Raw genomic sequence first — 23,402 nt, 5'->3', positions numbered from 1 at the left:
GAAGATAATGGTACAGAGGTCGAGGGAAGGGAATTGGTGCCTGTCAAAAATCTGGCACCAGACACTACTACTGGGAAACTTCCTGAGGGACTTGATCCCTCCACACAAGAGAAGCACTATGCTTTTACTTAGGATGAAACTCCATGTTCTTCTAAAGAACCCCAGGTCAGTACTCATCCCGCTCCCTCTCCTCATTTCTATGTTAAGCCATTGGCCATTGTTCCTCCCGAGATGCGATCTCTGTCTAAGGAGGAAAACGAAGGGAGTGAAGATGACTATGACAATGTGGCTCTTGCGAGCTTCATCAGGGCTAGGAGTAGTCAGGTAACTCCCTAAGAGTCAACTTATAAGAGACCTATCACTAGGTTGAAGAAGAAGGAAGAATTTGAGTCAGTTTTAAGGAAAAGCAAAAAGAAAAAAAAGAAGAGGAGATTGGTGATAGATGGAAAGGTTGTAAATGAGAAGGTAGTGCCTTCTGCACTAGTCGTTGATGTTGATGATGAGGTAGAAGAGGAACCTGGTTCCTTGGTTCGTAAGTCCTCAAAGCAACTTACTGTTCCAAAGTCCAAAAGGGAGTCATCTGTGAGTGAAATGGACTTGAGCAAGGTTAAGGATGAAAAATCTTGTGAAAAGGTAGTTGAGGAATTTGGGGAACAAGTGACAGAAGAATCAATTGAAAAAGTGTCTGCGAAAATGGTGTCTAGGAAATCTGCTGAGAAAGGAAAAAGTCCTCGCACATTAGTAAAAAGGAAGGGTGATGCCAGTGAGGAACCTGGTTCCTCCAAATAGACCAAGGTTGGTGATACCCAGAATGCTGGCATGCAATTGAAAAATCAAAAGGTGTTGTGGGGCCATTTATATTCTGGATATGGCTGGCATGCGCCGATTGGTAGAAATTTGTGAATTCCAACAGTGGATACACCTATTCACGAGTGACAGTCCCACAGTTTTTGAGGACGAAGTGCACAATTTTTATGCCCGCTTCTTTACAGTTGAGGATGATCATATTTGTATGATGGTGAATGGTGTTGATTTTGTGATGGACTCTACTGTGCTAGGAACTATTTGGGAGTGCCTGCTGAGGGTTTTTCTTCTTTTTAGGGCACCTGCTCTTCGAATATTAAAAATGCTATCTTGAAGGATAAGGCAGTTTAGCAAGGGGAACAGGTACACAAGAATGCCATCCTTCCAAGGTACCAATTGCTGTTTGAATTGGTGAACAAGGTTTTTCTCCCTCGTGCCGAAAGAAGGTCCATTACATCTCGAGAAGACCTGGTTCTCATGGAAGATCTGGATGGATATACAACTATCAACCTGCCTGGTATCATGATAAAACACATGCAGAAGGGGGCAGGTTTCTGGCAGGTTTCTAGGATGGTAATCATGGGCTGCATTACGGGTTCCTCCTCACTAAGGTTTTTGAGTTCTTCAAAGTCCCTTTGGGAAAATCTAAAGTGGGTACTCGTAAGCAATCCTTCTCCAAGACTACCCTCAAGGAATGTGAGTGCATTGATAGGGTTGGAGGAATTGGCAGCAATTTTACTATCTCCCAGTTGATCAACGCCTAAAACAGTGCCACTGATGAGATAAGGAAGCTGAAGGCAAGGAATTCCATTCTTGAGGGTCAGCTAAGTCAGCTTCAGGAGGCATCTGGTTCCCGCAGCTCTCACAGCACAGAGGTTGTCCGTCTGACCAAAGAAAATGCCGACCTTAGGAAATAGGTTGAGGACCTAAAGGAGAAACTGCTTAATGAGCAGATGTCAGCTAATTCTCGAATGGACATCCTTCTTAAAAACCTTGCCTCTTCATCTAAGACTTCCCCTTCCAGTGCTCCCTAGAACGTGTTCCCTTTCCAGTATCCAATCATAGTGTCCGTCCTTTGTTTTAGTTTTGATGATGTTTATGACTGGTATTTCTGTTTTTGCTGTTTTTTTTGTGTGGATGTTTTGGTAACAATGAAACTGCTCCCTGCTTAATCTCCAAAAATTAATGAAAGTTTCATCCTTTTGTTGTGTATGTCTTGCTCTTTTGCTCTATTTTTAGTCATGATTGTGTGCACACATGTGGCATGAGTTAACCAAGCTAGACTTCTTTTTGCTTCTTGCTTGCTACTAATCTTTTTATGATGCCAAAATGGGGGAAAATAATTAAGGGGGAACAAGCTGGGGAACTGATTCAGGGGGAATTCAGGAAATGACGGTTCTTAGGGGGAACTTGAATTATAAGTTCGTCATCATCAAAAAGGGGGAAATTGATAGGTTATATGTATCCCTGTTATGTTTTTGATGATATAATAAACTTGTTGATAAGAACCAGATAAGGAAGCTGTTACACATCCTCAAGTACTTAAAGAACAACAAGTCTCAGTTCGGGGACGTAGTTCAACTCTTCAGAGTAAAAGGAACAACAGAGGGAACAGATGGCCACCAGTTCCCGTGGTGACTGTACAAGTCAACTCCCCACAACTGTAAAGTTGATGCATGCACACGCAACAGTGCAAAAACAGTACAACAGTCAACTTTATGGGGAATGCCCTTTACCTAACTTGCTTACATCATTCAAGTGATGTCACAAATGAGTTATTTACATAAAGCAAAGATAAGACAAAATACTTGCACACTCAAGAATCGATCAAGCATTCTCTCAAGTCTGTGTCAATCTTGCAAGTGATTCTCAAGGGCATCAAGAACAAAGAACAACATAACGAAGGACCAGTTTCAAGTATTGAGTTATTACATGTCCCTAGTTGTGTTGCACCTTTGTTAAAGCACTTTACTTGTAATTCTTACTTAGCTTAGTTAGAAATATTGTGTGGAAATTTTTTGTAAAATCATAAACCCTTGGTTTGTGTCTTGGCTAGAGTTAGTCGAGTTGTAAGTCTTTGTAATAGAGTTATTAAAAAGTGGCTTGTAATAGAGTTGTTACAAGTTAGTGAGGGATTAAGAGGTTAATTCCTAGGTTATAATAGGTTGTAATCTAAAGTTTGCTCAGCAGTGAAGTTGAAATTCTACAAGGGTAGGTCGTGATTTTTAATTCCGTGAGTTGGGAGTTTTTCACGTAAAACTTCTTTGTGTCATTTACCTACTGCAGTGTGCGTGTGTTATGTGAGAACTAATAGACAACCTGGTTCTCTATATAGTTTGGTGGACCCTCGAATTTTATCACTTCTGTCTTTTGACGTGGATGAGTTGAATGGTTGGTTCAATGATAAAGCCCAAGCCCCATGTTCTACAATCCTAAATAGCGACGTTCCTACAATAAACAAAATGAACAGAATAATGTGGCAAGCATGAGACTTTACATGATTAGGGAAAGAATTCACTCTTAATTGTGAAGAAAACAGAATACGATATCAAATGACTTCCGATCACATGCCATTTGCTATTTTTGGTACTTTATGTCACATGTTTTTTGCAGACAAAGCCAGAATGGGAGGGAATATTAAGGGCCAAAGAATAATTATCAATTGGTATAGGTTAATTATGAACTTCGCTTAATTCTTTATGCACTTCTTTCAAGTATTACCAGTGCCATCTAGATCATGGATTTTTCATGCGAAAGACCAAAATCTCGTGCCTGAAGAATATTTTCATTTCTAGCAAACTATCAAAGAGATAATAACAAGATTGACATCAATTATGAACTTAAATAATTAATTATGCACTTTTTCAAATATTAGAGTTGATGTGGCACATTCTATAGATGAGTATTGCTATTTATCTTTTTTCATATTTTTTTTTATCTTTCCCCTAATATTTCTTATTTATGTTCTCTATTATAACAACACACCCAATATAATCCCACGGGATTTGGCTCAACTCCTGTACATGATCTCTCCGGTTCCTCCATTGCCACTATGTATAGTTTATACGTGTCTATTCAATAATCTATTGGACGAGATTTATTTTGTTAACCAATTAGTTTTAACTATGGTTACCAACAGTTCTCTCTCCTCTCTCTTCCCTCTTTCCTTTCACTGCCATAGCAGGAAACCTTCCCTCGCTCCCAATTCTCTCAAGAAAATAGAGCAAGTAAATGAAAACGTCTATTTGTAATTTTATATTAACCAAATAACTGAAAAATTACAATTTCATAATATTTTATACCTCTGAAATTATTATCATGTAAATGAACAAATGGGAAGAATCTCAACAGAGAAATGCTAAAACTAAGAGAGTAGTCTCAGTTGAAGATTACAGTTATAAATGTAAAACTAAAGAAAAAGAAAACCCAAGAAAAAACATAGTTGATCTCATAAGAGAAACACAAATTCTGCATCAGTGCATCAACCCTTTTTCATTCTTCCCAATTTTCATGCCCTCTTTAGGTCTTTTAGTTGGCCTTTATAGTTAAAAAAAAATCCCCCAAATTAAAAATTTTCTTTCCTGGAGACGACAGCGTAGCTTGTCCATCACCATTGCCATCAAAACCAAGCTTTAAAATAGACCAATGCTTCTCATTTCTTGGATTTTTTAAATTTTATAACCAAGTGCATCTTTTTGATTTTGCTCCTCTTCTTATTGAAAGATTTGGGATAAAATGTGTTTTCTTTTTCTTACAGTGATTTCGTATTAGCAATTTACATCTTTTTGTTCTACATTTCGGAGAGATTGGACAGGTAAGGAAAGGTTCTTACTTGCCTTTTATAGGGAAAGGCGGAAGTGAGAGGGCAATGATAATTGGTAACCATAGTTAATACTAATTGGTTAACAAAATAAATCTTCTCCATTAAATTATTGAATGGACACGTGTAAATTATACAGAGTGGCATTGGAGGGACCGGAGAGATCACCTACCGGAGGTGAGCCAAATCCCATCCCACGTAGTAAGGTCAAAGAAGGGTAGAGTGTATTATATTCTCTATTATGATAAAAAAATTCAAAAGTTGTGTTATTCCAACTATAGTAGAACCGAACGGTTGCAATAATTAATTACAAAAACGGTGCAATTTGAAAGGACGTCTGCCTAAGTTTATGGGAAGGGTGCAACAAAGAATATATGGTGGCAGTTAATATGCCAATCTTTCATCCATTTACCTCATCATAACATTTAGTACAAAGAACATATATACAGCCACCAAAATTTTTTATTTAAACTCAAAATTAGATCGCAATAAAAATATGATTTCGGAGTTAAGAGTTCAATCTTCCCAGAAAATAAAGGAGAAACCACGATGTTTGCGGGCAAAAATTACACAACTTAAGGCTTTAATAGTTTCTGTGGAACATAATCTACTGTCTTTCATACAATATTTTGGATAACATATCTGTTGCAACAGTAGCTTTTCTATATGTTGCTGATATATTTCATGTTCTGAGTTCTTTTCTCATTCTTCTAAGGCTCTGGATTTGATGTGATTGTAATTTTTAATGACCGGCTGGGTCAGTTCGTACGTACTTCGAAAGTTGAAAAAGATGTTTTCTGGTTTCCGCTTTGATTAATTAAGAGTTTTGGGATTCAGATCTCCGCAGATTATCTACAAAGTTGTATTTGTATGGTTTATAATTGTATTTATTAATTATGCAAAGAAGGAAAAGAAAATAAATTACTGTATGAACTTTTGTGCCACCAATGTTATTGTGATGCGAGATGTCATGCCATGAAACTTTGATATTGAACGGCACACATATACTGCAGAGAAGTTCTAGCCTTGCTTTACCATGTAATTATATGTAATTAAGGAGTCGCATGAATTATACATGCTAAATTGGATTGAAGACATAATTTGGAATGGATGTTTGGTATTTTCTTGTATTATTGGTCACCAAGTTTCTCCTATCCAATTAAATTTTATATAATGTGAGGTATACGTGCTAATTTGATATTGTTCCTTTATGTCTTTTACAAGATAGCACCAGAGGGCATTGGGTAATTACATGTCACGATCTGAAATCCCATCAAACGCCGTGATGGTGCCTAACTCGCTCATTAGGCTAGCCAATATAATAACAATCACAATTCTAAAGCAGATTTAACCAAATCTTAGAAGAATTCTCAATATAATAAGAAAAAAGAATAATCTCAAACTGATAACAAGGTAGAACTATCTGAGGCAGGGTCTAAATACGACCATGCCTATACAACCCAAAAACTCGGTGTCACTACATCACGAGCATCTAAAAAGAGTAACTAATATCAACTGAACAAATATCTGTCCCGAAAAAAAATACAAAGACAGAAATAGGTAAGTAGGGGAGGGGGACTCCATGTGCTGCGGATTGGATCAAGTATAGCAGCTTACCATGAAGTCTCCAATATGGTGCACCTACTCAACTCAATGGCACTGCCAATACCAATTTTAGAACCTTAACAAAATTGTGTAGAAGCATAGTATAAGTACACCACAGTCAGTACCCAGCAAGCATCAAGTTTGACCACAAAAAAGTAGTGGCAGCTATAGGCATCGAGATACACAACACATATATAAATAACAAGCCTGGAACTGAAACAGTAAATATCCTCATGATCAATAGGTATCAAAGATGTCAAACAGTCGAAAGATATAAAGCATGCTTTTCCAATTTAAGAGATAATCATGACGCTACTCAAAATGGTATATAACGGTGGCATGCTTCAAGCAACGGAGTCGAGGCTCCCCAGCTAGCATATATATGATGTGCAACAATTAGCATTTAAATGAATGATTCTAAATGAATCAACAATGTCTATGCATACTTAAGACTCTATCTGTTGTCATGACCGATAGAAGATCCATATACACCGATACAACATCCATGTATTCCGATACAAAATCTATATATCATAGTAACTCGATGCAAACTTTATGTATCGACCTATACACAATCCATGTACCAACCACGCTCACAAGTAGGGGTGAAAAATGGGCGGGTGAGGTAGGTTATGGACGGGTCAAAAAGGATAATACATAAATAACTAAATTATCCGACGCGATCCATATTTATTACGGATAAAAAATGGGTTAATCGACGGTATCCATATTATCCATGACTTCTTGAATATGATCACTTTTGGGAGAATTTCTAGTCTCCTAAACTTGAGGAACGCCCAATTTAAGGTTTTATAAATGTAAAAGTTAAACTCATTAGTTATTCATTGGTTATCCATCGATTATCCATATTCTAAGTGGATAATATGATTCTTATCCATATTTGACCCGTTTTTTAAAAAGTGCATTATCCAATCTATATTTTAATGGATAATATGGGGGATAACTGTTTATTTTTAATTCATTTTGCCACAACTACTCATAAGGCCCAAAGTAACATGGGTAATCACCTGACTTCGGAGGGACGGTACTAAAACTAAGCGCAAAAAGGAGCTTAATAGCTCACTTATCATAAAATATTCGCTCATCATGTCGTGTGCCATAACTGTATTTCAACCGCATGACCTTGCCTTTCGTTCCACAATCTCAGTCTAATTCAAGTATCCAAATATATTACCTATGAATGTGCCCAAGAATTAATAGATAAAAGATGCAAAATGACTTAATAATAATAATATGGATATGTGCTCGTGGAATTTCTATACGACTACGGATAATTCAAGCAATTCAACATATCAAGAACAAGTTTTCATATCTTCATAAATAATCATAAACCTAGGCATGATCTCTAACATGAATAAGAGAGCGAGCGTAATCATATAATCCAAACAAATCATGAACCAAATGAGCACATAATCAAACAAGGCATAAAGTATCTCAATTCTATCCCGGGCATGATATAAATTTGGTAAGTGCATATATGCTCGCCACCTCGTATATACATCACCCCGATACCATAAATACATAGCAATCAAGTCAAATCCTATTGGTTTCTCTCTTAACAAGGTTAGCCAAGAGATTTACCTCTTTCCGAGCTCACTTCAATCACAGATCGTGTCAAAATTTTGCTCTAGCCCTCCAATTCTGCAAATCCAATCCAAATATCATCCAAGAAAGTTAAAAAATGCTATAGGAAGCGATCCCAATCCATAAAGTTTCGATCTTTGATGAATTTTTAAAAAGTAACCAAAAGTCAAACCGGGCCCATAGGCCAAAATCCAAATTTGATACCAAAATTCGATGACGCTAAACCTGTCGAGTCCAAATATATAATTAATTTCTAAATCCGGGTCCAAATCGATGGTCAAAACTCCAAAAAATCTCTTTTAAAGTGTAGACAAAAAATTCCAAAATTTCCTTTGAAAATTCCATGTTGATGTAAAAATCCATGTTGATTCTTGAAATATAATCATAAATAGGTAGATATTACTTACCCCTTTTCCTTGTATAAAAATTCTCATGAAAAATCGTCACTCTCCAAGTGTAGAGTTCAAAATATGAAACAATGGGTAAAAGTCCCGAAATAACTTCTTAAATAATCTACCCAGAAGTACCACAAAAGCCTCGCGTTTGTGATGCACAAATGTTGGTGCCCAAGAAAATGATCTACACTATCGCGTCGGAGCCCCGCGATCGCGTAAGCCATCAAACCAACACAATATGAATTCGAATGCCAATGAGCCACCCAGCCTTCTCCGACTCTATGCGAACATGACAACTGACACGTGAATGCGAAGGCTTATCATCCAACAGTTTGCGAACGCGATACACACCACATGAACACGAAGAATAAAGCTCCAGCTCTCAAAACTCACATCGCGAATGCGATCCCTGGACTGCGAACGTGGAGCACAAATGCCAGCTGGCCAAAATCTATCTCCGCAATCGCGAGCCTAGCTCCACGATCACGAAGCACTACAAAACACCGTAACTCAGCTGCTCAGAAATACATAAAAATAATCCAAAACCACCCTAGCTCGCACTCGATCCCCTCGAAACCACGTCCGATCATACCAAAAAGTTCCAATACAACGTCCAAACTTCTCCAAAGGCTCAAAACACCGCAAACACCATCAAAACCACCGATCAAAGATCAAAATTATTCTCTTAACATTCAAATATTCTAACTTCACCGAATTCATCCGAACCACACTTAGACATTCCGAAACATAACCAAACTTTGCACATAAGTTCCAATCGACTAAATGAACCTATACAAGGTCTCAAAACCATGATCCGAGTTTGATAACATCAAAATCAACTTTCGGTCAAACTTAGAACTCTCTAATTTTTCAAATTGCCAACCATAATCCGAGTTTGCACCTACTTCTTGCAGTTAACTAGGGGATTCTGCTAGTTCTAGGGTGAACAGGTTTCTTTAGTTGGATCCTCCAATATTCACAGGTACTGATCCTGAGGAGGAACCCCAAAACTTTATTGATGAGATGCACAGGACCCTCCGAGTTATGCGTGCTACTGAGATGGAGGGAGTGGAGTTGGCCTCCTACCGCCTGAAAGGGGTGGACTATTCTTGGTTTGAGATTTAGGAGGACTCCTTCATTGATCATTTCTTGCCTGCCAAGAGTAAGACGACCCGTGCCACTGAGTTTGAGGGCCTGAAGCATGGTAGCATGAGTGTGTGGGAGTACCATATGAGATTCGTGCTCCTGTCCACGTATGTCATTTACATGTTTCCCACTAAGGAGTCAAGAGTGCGCCGATTTGTACAGGGCCTCGGCCCCTTGGTTATCAATGACTCTGCTACAGCTGCCTTGAATTCTTATATGAACTATGGGAAGATGGTGGCATTTTCTCAAGCCACGGAGACCCGCAAATTGAATAATAGAATGGAGTGAGAGGGTAGCAATAAGGCCCGGTCCGTGGGCAACTTGGGTAGTTCTTCCGGTGGTGGTAGTGATAGGATAACATTCAGGGGGGGTCAGGGCCATCCCGGTCCTTTGCACAGCCATCAGGGTCCAGTCAGCAGCAGTGTAGTCATTTCAGGACCAATCAGGGCAATAGGGGACCCTACTAGCAGGGTCAGCATGAAGGGAGAGTCCAACCGCAATGGAGGCCCCCATGCCCTAGGTGTTGGAATATGCATTTTGGGGCCTGCTTCGTGGACCAGCCCATATGCTACGGGTGCGGTATAAGGGGTCACATTCAGAGGGATTGTCGTTCGTCCTGCCAGAATGTGGGCAGGGGTACGGCGCAACCAGCCAGTTCTGCAGCTACTACATCCGCAGCACCTCCCCTAGCTCGAGGCACTCCATCGCCCGCAAGGCCTGGTGTATCTAGGGGTGGTACCCGGAGCTCAGGAGGGCCCAGCAGGTTTTATGCTATGAGGAGGCACCAAGATTTAGAGGCTTCTCCAGATGTTATAACAGGTATACTGACTATCCAATCTTATGATGTATATGCTCTTATTAATACCGGTTCCACTTTGTCCTATGTCACCCCTTATATTGCTATGGAATTTGGGATAGAACCGGAATAACTTCATGAGACGTTCTTTGTATCTACTCCGGTTGGTGAGTCTATTTTGGACGTGCAGGTTTATAGGGATTGGCTTGTCACGATGCATGGTATGGATACCATGGCCGATCTCATTGAGTTGGGGATGGTTGATTTTGTTGTAATAATGGGAATGCAGTGGCTTTATTCATGTTTTGCCAAGCTTGATTGCCGAACCCGAACCTTTAGGTTTGAATTTCTAAATAAGCCAATTATTTAATGGAAGGGGAATGATGTGGTACCGAAGGGTAGGTTTATTTCTTACTTTAAGGCCATGAAGATGGTCAACAAGTGGTGTATATACCATTTCCGGGTTACGGACACCGATGCTGAGGCACCTACACTTGAGTCCGTGCCAGTGGCGATTGAATTTCTGGATGTCTTTCCTAACGAGCTCCCTGGGATCCCACCAGACATGGAGATTGATTTTTGCAATTGATGTGATGCCAGGCATGCAGCCTATATCTATTCCACCCTACAGAATGGCAACGACATAATTGAAGGAACTAAAGTAGCAGTTGAAGGACTTGTTAGAGAAGGGTTTCATCCGGCCGAGTGTGTCGCCTTAGGGCGCACCGGTCCTCTTTGTAAGGAAGAAGGATGTGTCACTAGGATTGTGTATTGACTATCAGCAACTCAACAAGGTCACGTTCAAGAATGAGTACCCGCTGCCAAGGATAGATGACTTGTTTGACCAATTGCAGGGTGCTAAGTAATTCTCCAAAATTGATTTAATATCAGGGTATCACCAATTGAAGATCAGGGAACAGAATATTCCGAAAACAGCTTTCAATACCCGATATGGCATTTCGAATTTCTGGTAATGTCTTTTGGGCTAACAAATGCCCCGGAAGCTTTCATGGATCTTATGAATCGAGTCTTCAAGCCTTTTCTTGACTCCTTTGGGATAGTGTTCATTGACGAAATTCTTGTATATTCACGAAGTCGAGAGGACCATGTTGATCATCTCAGGGTAGTTTTGCGGACTCTATATCAGCACAAGTTGTATGCGAAGTTTTCAAAGTATGATTTTTTTGCTTGAATATGTCACATTCTTGGGTCATGTCATCTCCAGAGAAGGAATTAAGGTTGATCCGTAGAAGATCGCAGCTGTGAAGAATTGGTCAAGGCCTACAACTCTAACAGAGATTCGCAGTTTCTTTGGCTTAGCTGGGTATTACAGAAAGTTTGTGGAGTGGTTCTCTACTCTCGCTTCCCCGTTGACTAAATTGACGCAGAAGGTAGTTAAGTTCCAGTGGTCAGACGCTTGTGAAAAGAGCTTCCAAGAGTTGAAATCAAGATTGACTATGGCACCAGTGTTGACCTTACCGGAGGGTACAGATGAGTTTGTAGTATATTGTAATGCTTCGAGAATTAGACTAGGGTGTGCATTGATGCAACATGGCAAGGTGATCGCTTATGCTTCTAGGAAACTCAAGAATCATAAGAAGAACTATCCAACACATGACTTAGAGCTCGCGGCAGTGGTCTTTGCATTGAATATTTGGCGTCATTATTTGTGTGGGGTCCATATGGATATATTAATGGACCATAAGAGCCTTTAATATATTTTCAAATAGAAGGAATTGAATCTGAGGCAGAAAAGTTGGCTTGAGTTACTCAAAGACTACGACATCATTATTCTCTATTATCCGGGAAGGGCTAATGTTGTGGCAGATGCTCTTAGCCGGAAATCTACGGGTAGTTTGGCTCAATTGGAGGCATATCAAATGCCGTTGGGAAAGGAAGTTCATCGGTTAGCTAGTATGGGGGTTCATCTTATGGACTCTAGTGAAGGAGGGGTAATTGTGCAAAATAGGGCCGAATCATCGCTGGTTGTGGAAGTCAAGGAGAAGCAGTACGACGATTCGTTATTGGTATAGTTGAAGGACGGGATTCATAAACATAAGACTATGGCTTTTTATCTTGGCATGGATGATGGTACACTAAGGTACCAAGAGCGATTATGTGTTCCAAATGTAGATTGTCTCCGGGAAAGAATCATGACCGAGGCTCACACTTCAAGGTATTCCGTGCACCTAGGCTCTACAAAGATGTATCATGATGTTAAAGAAGTCTACTGGTGGAATGATATGAAGAGGAATATAGCAGACTTTGTGGGAAGATGTCCAAATTGTCAGCAACTGAAGGTCGAACACCAAAGGCCCGGCGGGTTGGCACACAAACATCAAGATTCCAATGTGGAAGTGGGAGATGATCAACATGGACTTTGTGGTAGGACTACCTTGCACTACTCACTAGTTCGAATCAATTTGGGTGATTGTGGATCGACTCGCGAAATCAGCACACATCTTACCTATTAAGGCCACCGACACAGCGGAATAGTATGCTCAGTTATATATCAAGGAAATAGTCAGGTTGCATGGCACTCTAGTTTCTATTATCTCCGACCGAGGGGCACAGTTCATAGCTAATTTTTGGAAGAAATTTCAGCAAGGGTTAGGTACACAGGTGAATCTTAGTACAACTTTCCATCCACAGACCAACGGGTAAGCAGAGCGGACCATTCAGACGCTTGAGGATATATTGAACGCTTGTGTTCTTGACTTCTAGGGCAGCTTGGATGATCATTTGTGTCACGCCCCGACCTCGGTAAACGCGACCGACGCTCAATAGAGTTACCTCGATCAAGCAAGCATGCATAGTTCCATCTACCCAATTCACCCACACATAAAGAGAAGAATACATTTCATTAATAAATCAATAAGACTCATGTGAACAACACCGGTTCATTTCCAATAGTTACGTCATTAACAAGTCTTCAAAACAGTACGTTGTACAATCATAGTTAAAGTGGAACAGACGATACCATTACAATATTTTTAGTTTAACTTTCCCAAAATAGAAACAACCCACGCTATGTCTACGGAGCCTCTAACAGGAACAGAAGAGTTCTATGACAATGCCGGCAACAAGGCCCCGACTATACCTCAAAATGCTATATACAAAGGATAGAAGATATAAGACCCCGAAATGAATTAGGGCTCACCAAATCAGCTAAAGAGAGGGTGTGCTGCTATCACTAATCAATACCACCTGCTATGGAACTACCTACATCCATTAAAGATGCAGCGCCCCCGGCAAAAGGGACGTTAGTACATATGGAATAGTACTAGTATGTAAAACTAAACACCCTCTCAATAGAATGAGCAACAGTAAACGGAGAATAAATATGATATCGATAAGAGACTCAAACAGTGTCAAAGTGCCACATTAGGGGAAACATAAATTTCACGTAGGTTTCAATAATTTAAGTTGGGAGATCTTTAGCACCGATATACCATCATGTTTTAGCACGGAGTCCGACCTCAGCCTGACCGGCTAAGTCGTCTCACCCCGAGACATACACTCACAATACCACCATGTGCGCGGCATGGCATTTGATATTAGCCTGATCAGCTAAGTCATCTCACCACAATGCCGTGTGGGTCGACATTACATAACATCTAGCTAGCAATAATCTCATCCCATTTAAGGGGAAAACATCTGAACACCAATCTCATCACATATAAGGGGAAACAGTCTCATCACATTAACACGGGGATTTACCCCTCAATCACTCCTACACCGGCACGTATAGTTTCGGGATTAGGTTGTTCCGACCTACCCTTCCTCGATGGCTAATCGTTATACCTAAAGTATTTGTCATTAAAAGTATTTACCACTCAATTCATATTCTTTTACATGTCATTCATTTTATTGACATCATTGGCCATTACGCAATATCATTCTTGGTACATTGGCCGTACTTCATAATTCAGTTCATTATTCCATTTCCAATCGCTATCATGAATAATCAACAACAAGGCCTTTCGACATTAAGGCTTTAATCAGATTCTTGAGCAAATTAGGGTCTTAGGTACATATGACTTCTTACACAATGGACAAGGTAGCTTTCATAAGAATTCATGCTTTCAAATCATATCATAGTAACACACAACCCATACTTAAACCAAATCCTCGAACATTAACTTAACATAACAAGAATCTGTGGATTACATATTGAACACATAACTATTTTGACACAAGGCTTATTTGACAGAAATTCAATATATAAAGGACATCATGAAGCTTATGAGGACATTGCGGGGTTCAATTCTAAGAGAAGAGTTTAGCCAACATACCTCACTTGAGCTTCCTTAAACTCTAAAATATTTCAGAAATCTTAGCAACTTCAATCTATTTTAGAAATGTAACAAATTTAACAAAAATTAGGAAGATACTCATGGTTCTAGCTTCTTTGAGTATTTCATCAAATACTAGGTGTGGATTAAGGTTTCAAGACCCTTTCATGGAGGATCCCATCATCCCACAACCCATTATTTACAATTTTAGCTCAACAATCTCCCTTCATCCCTTGATAACTCATGCATGCAAAATAAATAACTCCCATACCCAAAAATTATCTTACCAATTACCCATTCCTAGTTAAATTTCAAAATTTAGGTTTAGGGTGTAGAATTTTACCTCGAGGATGAAGACCTAGTGTGCTTTCCTTGATAATCTTCCAATATTTGAGTAAGAATTGAGGAACAAATGGTTGAGGAAATCTCTCCCCCTCTAGAGCACTCTCTTTATCTCAAAATATCAGGTTTTTGCTCAAAAGATGGTACATATTTTCTATTTAACGAAGTAGGGTAGGGTTATAAAAACCCAAAAAAAATAAAGCTCCGGAACAGGATCTGCGGTCGCATATGCGACCACATAATGCATCTGCGGTCCGCAAAATAAACCTCCAGAACTGGGCAACTCTGCCTGGTTTTGCGGTCACTATGCAGCCCTCAGACATGTTTTGGGGTCACAAAATGAACCGCAAAATAGTTCTGTGGTCGCATAGTCGACCGCAGAATGGCACCCAAACCTGCCCAGTCCTGCCTCACTCTGTGGCCATTTTGTGGCCCGCAGAGTGATTCTGCGATCGCATAATGGACCGCAGAAATGCCTTTTTCTGCCAAAAAAGTTTCTTTAACTCCTCAGCGCATTGTTCAACCCAAAAAGTCCGTGCCGCGGCGAGCATGCTCGTCATGAAGAATTTATACAATCCCCAAACACGTAAGCCAACTTTGGCACCATGAAACCTTAAATTACCTTGCAAAATTTTATGGGTCCTTACATTTCCCCCACTTAGGATCATTCGTCCTCGAATGAGGGTCAAAATCTGACATTAGCATCAAATATGGACCAACTGTTAATTTACACCCACCAACAGTTCAAAATTTGGCTAACTCCTTAAATTTCTAAAAATTTTGCCAGAGTCTCCCCTATAACTGGGTCTATCCACCGGTCAGAGAATCCCAGAATCTAATCCTAATAACATATACTTAATTCAATAACGCGATATAACATAAAAACAACACCAACTGTGGCCTCATAAGTAATATATTGCCTGAAAAGTAACACCCTTAACATCAACTGTACAAATGATACATAATTCATAGAAGGTAACTCTTAGCGCTTTCATGCAACTTTTTAAATACATAATTATTCAAACAAATGAGGGTACTTCCTCTTCATCTCTTCCTCGGCCTCCCAGGTGGCCTCTTCAACCTGTTGGTTTCGCCATAGCACTTTTACGGAGGCAATCTCTTTGTTTCTCAGCTTTCAGATCTGCCGATCAAGAATGGAAACTGGAATCTCTTTATAAGTCAATTCCTCAGTAACCTCAATAGTTTCAACCGGAACAATAAGCGACGGATCTCCAACCACCTTCTTCAACATGGATACATGAAACACCGGGTGATTCTGTACGGTTCGACACACCTCAAACTCAATCTTCCTTTCATACCAAACCGCATTATACCCTTCATAGGGGAAACCTTCAAGAATACCCAATCATCCTATTGGAACTCCAAATCCCTACGACGTACATCCGAATAAGACTTCTGATGACCCTAGGCAACTTTCAACCGTTCCTTAATGATCTTAACCTTCTCCATAGCCTGATTCACGAGGTCTTGCCCTATCAATTTTGCTTTCCCTATCTCGAACTACCCAATGGGAGATCTACATCTCCTACCATATAGAGCCTCGAACGGTGCCATCTGAATGCTAGCATGATAATTGCTATTGTAGGCAAATTCTATGAGTGGCAAATGATCATCCCCTACCTTTGAAGTCTAGAACAGAAGTGTGCAACATATCCTCAAGCGTCTGAATAGTCCGCTCTGCGTGCCCGTCAGTCTACGGGTGAAAGGCTATACTGAGATTCACCTGAGTACCCAAACCCTGCTGAAATTTCTTCCAAAACTTAGCAGTGAATTGTGCTCCTCAGTCAGAAATGATGGAAACTGGAGTGCCTTGCAACCTAACTATTTCTTTGTTATACAACTGAGCATACTGTTCCGCTGTGTTGGTAGCCTTAACCGGCAAGAAGTGCGCTGATTTCGTGAGTCGATCCACAATCACTGAAATCAAGTCAAACTTACGAGGAGTGCAAGGTAGTCCTACCACAAAGTCCATATTAATCATTTCCTACTTCCACATTGGAATCTCTATGTTCTGTGCCAACCCACCGGGCCTTTGGTGTTCGGCCTTCACTTTCTGACAATTTGAACTTCTCGCCACAAAGTCCGCTACATTTCTCTTCATATCATTCCACCAATAGACTTCCTTAAGATCATGATACATTTTTGTAGATCCCGGGTGCACGGAATACCTAGCAGTGTGAGCCTCGGTCATGATATTTTCCCGGAGACCATCCACATTTGGAACACATAGTCACCCTTGGTACTTTAGGGTACCATCATCTACGCCAAGAAAAAAGTCCATGGTCTTATGTTGTCACGCCCCAACCTCAGGGAGCACGACCGGCGCTCAACCGAGTGAACCCGGTCGAGCAAGCCTATTAAACATTTCCTACCCGACTCATTCATAATCCAAAAAGGGATCGCATCACCATTTGTAAAACAGGGGAGAGATCAATTATATAAATATATAAACATTGCTAGTTCATTTTTCCTTATATACATTATGCCATAGTTGAGTTTCCAAAATACAACTCGATCCAACGACCACCCCAACATACATACATGACCCATATAAATGTCTGCGGAGCCTCTAAGGGTACAAAAGAGCAACATGACAATGCCTGCAACAAGGCCCCGGCTATACCTCAAAATATGAAAACTTATACAAAAGAAGGACTACATGACTCTTGGGATAAATGGGGCTCACCAAAACTGATGTGAGGAGAGAAAGAGAGCACCACTATCTGCGATCGACACTATCTGCGATGGAACCACCTACCTCCATTTAAAGATGTAGCGCCCCCGGCAAAAGGGATGTTAGTACTATCGAATAGTACTAGTATGTAAGGCAAACACCAATCTTAGTAGAATGAACAGTGAAACAAAGAGAAGGCAGTCATAATAATCAATAATTACTTCATAGAAATACAAAGAAACACCAAGTAAGGATCACATAGTTTCCAATTCAATCTTTCCATCTCTTTTAGATTAATAATCTTTAGTGCCAAAGCCACAACTCACAATGCCACCGTGTTTTTACACGGAGTCCAATCTCGGCCCGACCGGCTAAGCCATCTCAAGTGAGACATATCCATATCCACCATATAAATCAATAATTCCAACACAAATGCCACCATGTGTACAGCATGGCGTCCGATCTCGGCCCGATCGGCTAAGCTATCTCACTTGAGACATAACCTCTTCCAATTGTTCACTCAATTCACATTTCTTTTCCCATCTTTCATTACATAGCACAAACAACCTCATTTATTAAGTAGTTCTTGGCACTTGGGAACATTTTACAATTCAAGTCTTCCCCTTTTTATTCGCTCAAATAACATCATAATTCATGTCGATAAGTACCATCACATAAGGCATTGCGCACATAAGGGAAGGAGCTTGGAAAATCATAATTACGTTCTCAAATAGCATGATGACATGGTAACCATCTAAAACAATTAGGGAACATAAATCGTTCAATCCAACACACTAAGGCAAACAATTCTAGTATGATCAAGTTGGAACTTACACCAATTATTCGGACACCAAGAGTTCGATTCTAAGAAGAAGAGAGTTAGCCATACATACCTCAATTGCGCTTCTTTAGACTCTAAAATTATCCGGAACCCTTAGCAACCTCAATCTATTTTAGCAATATACAAATTGAACCCAGAATTAGGAAAACGTTCATGGTTCTAGCTCACTTTTTCCCCACACTCTTTATCACACATGCATGCAAGATAAACCACCCTCATACCTATGAAGTATCAACCTAGTACCCCATTATAGCTATGTTTGAAATTAAGAGCTGGGGTGATGAATCCTTACCTTTTAGGATGGAGAATTTGGTGCTCTACTTGAATATTTCCAAAGCTTTGAGTGATGGTTGAAGATCAATTTGATGAAAAATTAGGCCCTCCCTCTAGAACCCTATCTCTCACTCTAGAAATATCAGAAATGAGCTTCAAAATAGACTAAAGGGGTGTTTTAACGGAATGGGGGTCGGGTTTTAAATTAAGAAAAAGGGTGCCCCGACACAGGTCTGCGGTCGCATATGCAACCGTATAATGGTTATGCGGTCTGCAAAGTGACCGCAGAAATGGCCCTCATGGGCCTAAACTTTTGGCCCAGATATGCGACCAGTATGCGGTCTGCATGCTTGTTCTGCGGTCGCATAATGCACCGCAGAACTCCCTCCGCAGAAAACCAAGAGGAATTATGCAACCAATATGTGGTCGCATAATCGACCGCAAAACTAGCCTCAGATTGGACAAACTTTCTGCTTCACTCTGCGGCCATTATGCGGTCCGCAGAGTGATTATGCAGCCGCATAATGGGCCGCAGAAATGCGTTCATCTGCTAAACATTTTTCTCTAAGTCCGTAGGGTACTGTTCAATCCAAAAAGTCCGAACCGCGCAGGAATCTATCTTGGCACCACAAAACCCCGAGTTTTTGGTTAAACTTTTTACGGGTCCTTACATATGTTTATGAATCCCCTCTTTCAATTGTGCCAACAATGGATCGTTGCATTTATTCTCCTTGTCTTCCACAACAAGTGATGATTCAGCCCTATTTTGCACAGTCACCCCTCCTTCACTAGAGTCCGCAAGACGAACTCCTAAACTAGACAATCTGAGAACTTCCTAGGCCAATGGCCTTTGATATGCCTCCAAGTGTGCTAAACTACCCACAGATTTCCGGCTAAGAGCATCCGCCATAATATTAGCCTTCCCCGGATGATATAGAATATCAGTGTCGTAGTCCTTGAGTAACTCAAGCCATCTTCTCTGCTTCAAATTCAATTCCTTCTGCTTTAAAATATATTGAAAGCTCTTATGGTCTGTGAATATATCCACATGGACCCCATATAAATAATGACGCCAAAATTTCAATGCAAATACCACCGCCGCAAGTTCTAAGTCATGTGTTGGATAGTTCTTTTCATGATTCTTGAGTTGCCTAGAAGCATAAGCTATCACCTTGCCATGTTGCATTAATACACACCCAAGCTCGATTCTTGAAGCATCAAAATATACCACAAACCCATATGTACCCTCTGGTAGGGTTAACACCGATGCCGTAGTCAATCTTGCTTTCAAATCCTGGATGCTCCTTTCACATGCATCGAACGATTGGAACTTAATTTCCGTCTTCGTCAATTTAGTCAACAGAGAGGCAAGAGTAGAAAACCCCTCCACAAACTTCCTGTAATATCCAGCTAAGCCCAGGAAACTGCAAATCTCTGTTGGGGTAGTAGGTCTAGGCCAATTCTTCATAGCTGCCATCTTTTGAGGATCAACCTCAATTTCTTCTCTGGACATGACCCAAGAATGTAACAGGTTCAAGCCAAAATTCACATTTCGAAAACTTCGCATACAACTGGTGCTGATACAGAGTCTGTAAAACTGCCCTGAGAAGATCGTCATGGTCCTCCCGACACCGCGAATAAACAAGAATATCATCAATGAACACTATGACGAAGGAGTCAAGGAAAGGTTTGAAGACCAGATTCATAAGATCCATGAAATATGGGGGGCATTTGTTAGCCCTAAAGACATTACCAGAAATTCAAAGTGCCTATACCGGGTCCTAAAAGCTGTTTTCGGGATATCCTGCTCCTTGATCTTCAATTGGTGATACCCGAATCTTAAATCGATCTTAGAGAAGTACTTAGCACCCTGCAATTGATCAAACAAGTCATCTATCCTTGGTAGTGGGTATTTATTTTTGATTGTAACCTTGTTGAGCTGCCGATTGTCAAAATACATTCTTAGCAACCCATCTTTCTTTCTTACAAATAGAACTGGTGCGCCCTAAGGCGACATACTCGGCCGGATGAAACCCTTCTCTAACAAATCTTTCAATTGTTCTTTTAGCTCTTTCAATTCTGCCGGTGCCATTCTGTAGGGTGGAATAGATATAGGTTGTGTGTCTGGCATCATATCAATCCCAAAATCAATCTCCCTGTCTGGTGGGATCCCAGGGAGTTCATCCGGAAAGACTCCCGAAAATTCATTCACAACATGCACGGACTCAAGTGTAGGTGCCTCAGCAACGGTGTCCGTTACCCGGACCAAATGGTAGATACACCTCTTGTTAATCATCTTTGTGGACTTAAGGTAAGAAATAAACCTACCTTCGGTACCACATTGTCCCCCTTCCATTCAATCACTGACTCAGTTGGAAATTCAAACCTAACGGTTCTTCTTCGACAGTCAAGCTTAGCGAAACATGAGTAAAGCCAATCTATCCCCATTATTACATCAAAATTGATCATCCCCAATTCAATGAGATCAGCCATGGTGTCTCGACGACGCACCGTAACAACACAATCCCTATAAACCCGTGCGACCACAATAGACTCCCCAATTGGAGTAGATAAAGAGAACGACTCATGGAGATATTCCGGTTCTATCCCATATTCCATAGCGACATAGGGAGTGACATAAGACAAGGTGGAACCGGGATCAATAAGAGTATACACATCATGAGATTGGACAGTCAATATACCTATAACAATATCTGGAGAAGCCTCTGAACTCTGCGACCACTCATAGCATAGAAATAGCTGGGTCCTCCAGAACTCTGTGCGCCACCCCTAGCTGTACCATGCCCTGCGGGTGCTGGGGCGCCTCGAGCTAGAGGAGGTGCTATGAATATAGTAGCTGTAGAAATGGCTGGATGTGCTGTACACCTGCCCATGCTCTGGTGAGACGAACGGCAAGCCCTCTGAATGTGACCCATCATACCACACCCGTAGCATATGGGTTGATCCATGTAGCAGGTCCCAAAGTACATCTTCCCGCACCTTGGGCATGGGGACCTCCGTTGCTGCTGAAATCTGCCACCGGACCGACCCTACTGGTAGGGTCCCCTATTGCCCTGGCTGGGCCTAAAATGGTTCCCCTACAGCTGACTGGGCCTCGATGGCAGTGCACTGACTGAAGACTGAATGAAAGACTGGGAAGGCCCTGATGACGATCCCCTGAAAGTTGTCCTACCACCACCATCACTAAAAGTACCACTGATGTTGCCCACTGACCGAGCACTGTTGCTACTCTCTCGCTCCATTCTATTCTTCAGTTTGCGGGTCTCTGTGGCTTGAGTAAATGCCACCATCTTACCATAGTTCATATCATAATTTAAGGCAGTTATAGCGGCCTCATTAATAACCAAGGGGCTAAGGCCCTGTACAAACGTACGCACTCTAGCCTCCATAGTAGGTAACACGTAGATGGCATATTTGGACAGGTGCTCGAATCTCATATGATACTCCCACATACTCATGCTCCCTATTTCAGGTTCTCAAACTAGGCGTCACGGGCTGCCTTAGTCTCGGCAGATAAGAAATGATCAATAAAAGCATCGGCAAACTCAACCCATCTCGCCGGAGGGCTTCCCTCCTCACAGGAATCCACCCACATCTCAAACCAAGAATAGGCCACCCCTTTCAAGAGGTAGGAGGCCAACTCTGCTCCCTCTATCTCAGTAGCATGCATAACTCGGAGGGTCTTGTGCATATCGTGAATAAAATCCAGGGGGTCCTCCTCAGGTTCACTACCTGTGAACACTGGAGGGTTCAACTGGAGAAATCTGTTCACTCTAGAACTAGTGGAATCCCCGGGTTGACTAGAAGAAGCGGGTGCAGCATCTGATCTCTAGGTTTGGGAAACCAATATTTGAGCCAACATCTGTATGGCTCCCCTAATCCGAGACATCCTAGGACACTTTGAAACCTTAGGATCTGATACCAAGTTTGTCATGCCCTGACCTCGGGGAGCGCGGCTGGTGCTCAACAGAGTTACCTCGGTCGAGCAAGCCCGCATAGTATCATCTACCCAATTCACTCACACATAAAGAGAAGAATACATCTCATTAACAAATCAATAAGACTTATGTGAACAACACCGGTTCATTTTCATTAGTTTCATCATTAACAAGTCTTCAAAAGAGTACGTTGTACAATCATAGTTAAAGTGGAACAAAAGAGTGTTATGAAAATGTCTATTGAGCCTCTAACAGGAACAGAAGAGTGCTATTACAATGCCGGCAACAAGGCCTCGACTATACCTCAAAATGCTATGTACAAAGGATAGAAGATACAGGACCCCGAACTGAAGTGGGGCTCACCAAATCAACTGAGGAGAGGGTGTGCTACTATCACTGATCAATATCACCAGCTATGGAACCACCTGCATCCATTAAAGAGGCAGCACCCCCGGCAAAAGAGTCTTTAGTACATATGGAATAGTACTAGTATGTAAAACTAAACATCCTCTCAATAGAATGAGCAATAGTAAACGGAGACTAAACATGATATCAATAAGAGACTCAAACGGTGTCAAAGTGCCACATTAGGGGAAACATAAATTTCACGTAGGTTTCAGTAATTTAAGTTGGGAGAACTTTAGCACGGATATACCACCGTGTTTTAGCACAGAGTCTGATCTCAGCCCGACCGGCTAAGCCGTCTCATCCCGAGACATACACTCACAATACCACCATGTGCGCGGCATGGCGTCCGATCTTAGCCCGATCGGCTAAGCTATCTTACCACAATACCATGTGGGTCGATATTACATCACATCTAGCT

The 23,402-nt window shown here is 41.1% G+C and overlaps 1 protein-coding gene across 1 annotated transcript; it reads right to left on the bottom strand.

The window, feature by feature from the left end:
* Positions 1-15,943: 15,943 nt before the first annotated feature.
* Positions 15,944-21,928, bottom strand: LOC138902637 (uncharacterized). The gene is made up of 4 exons (XM_070190522.1): positions 21,752-21,928; positions 21,004-21,350; positions 19,863-20,122; positions 15,944-16,143 (listed from the first exon to the last, which is right to left on the bottom strand). Exons 1-4 carry the CDS (start codon positions 21,926-21,928, stop codon positions 15,944-15,946), a joined length of 984 nt encoding a protein of 327 aa, XP_070046623.1.
* Between the last annotated feature and the right edge of the window lie 1,474 nt (positions 21,929-23,402).

Source organism: Nicotiana tomentosiformis, chromosome 12 (assembly GCF_000390325.3).
Source record: "Nicotiana tomentosiformis chromosome 12, ASM39032v3, whole genome shotgun sequence".
Classification (NCBI taxonomy): domain Eukaryota; kingdom Viridiplantae; phylum Streptophyta; class Magnoliopsida; order Solanales; family Solanaceae; genus Nicotiana; species Nicotiana tomentosiformis.
The sequence above is the reverse complement of the archived record's forward strand: the minus strand, read 5'-3'. Positions and strand labels throughout refer to the sequence as shown.

Bases quoted from the DNA above. Each gene is read 5' to 3' on its own strand.
- LOC138902637 (XM_070190522.1), bottom strand. From the start codon at position 21,928: ATGGTGGCATTTACTCAAGCCACAGAGACCCGCAAACTGAAGAATAGA. The intron at 20,123-21,003 runs GTTTGAATTTCC...GGTCATGTCCAG, and splicing joins TGTCGAAGAAGAACCGTTAG to AGAAGAAATTGAGGTTGATC. The intron at 16,144-19,862 runs GTACATATGGGT...TCCCCTATGAAG, and splicing joins GGTGTTAACCCTACCAGAGG to GGTATAATGCGGTTTGGTAT.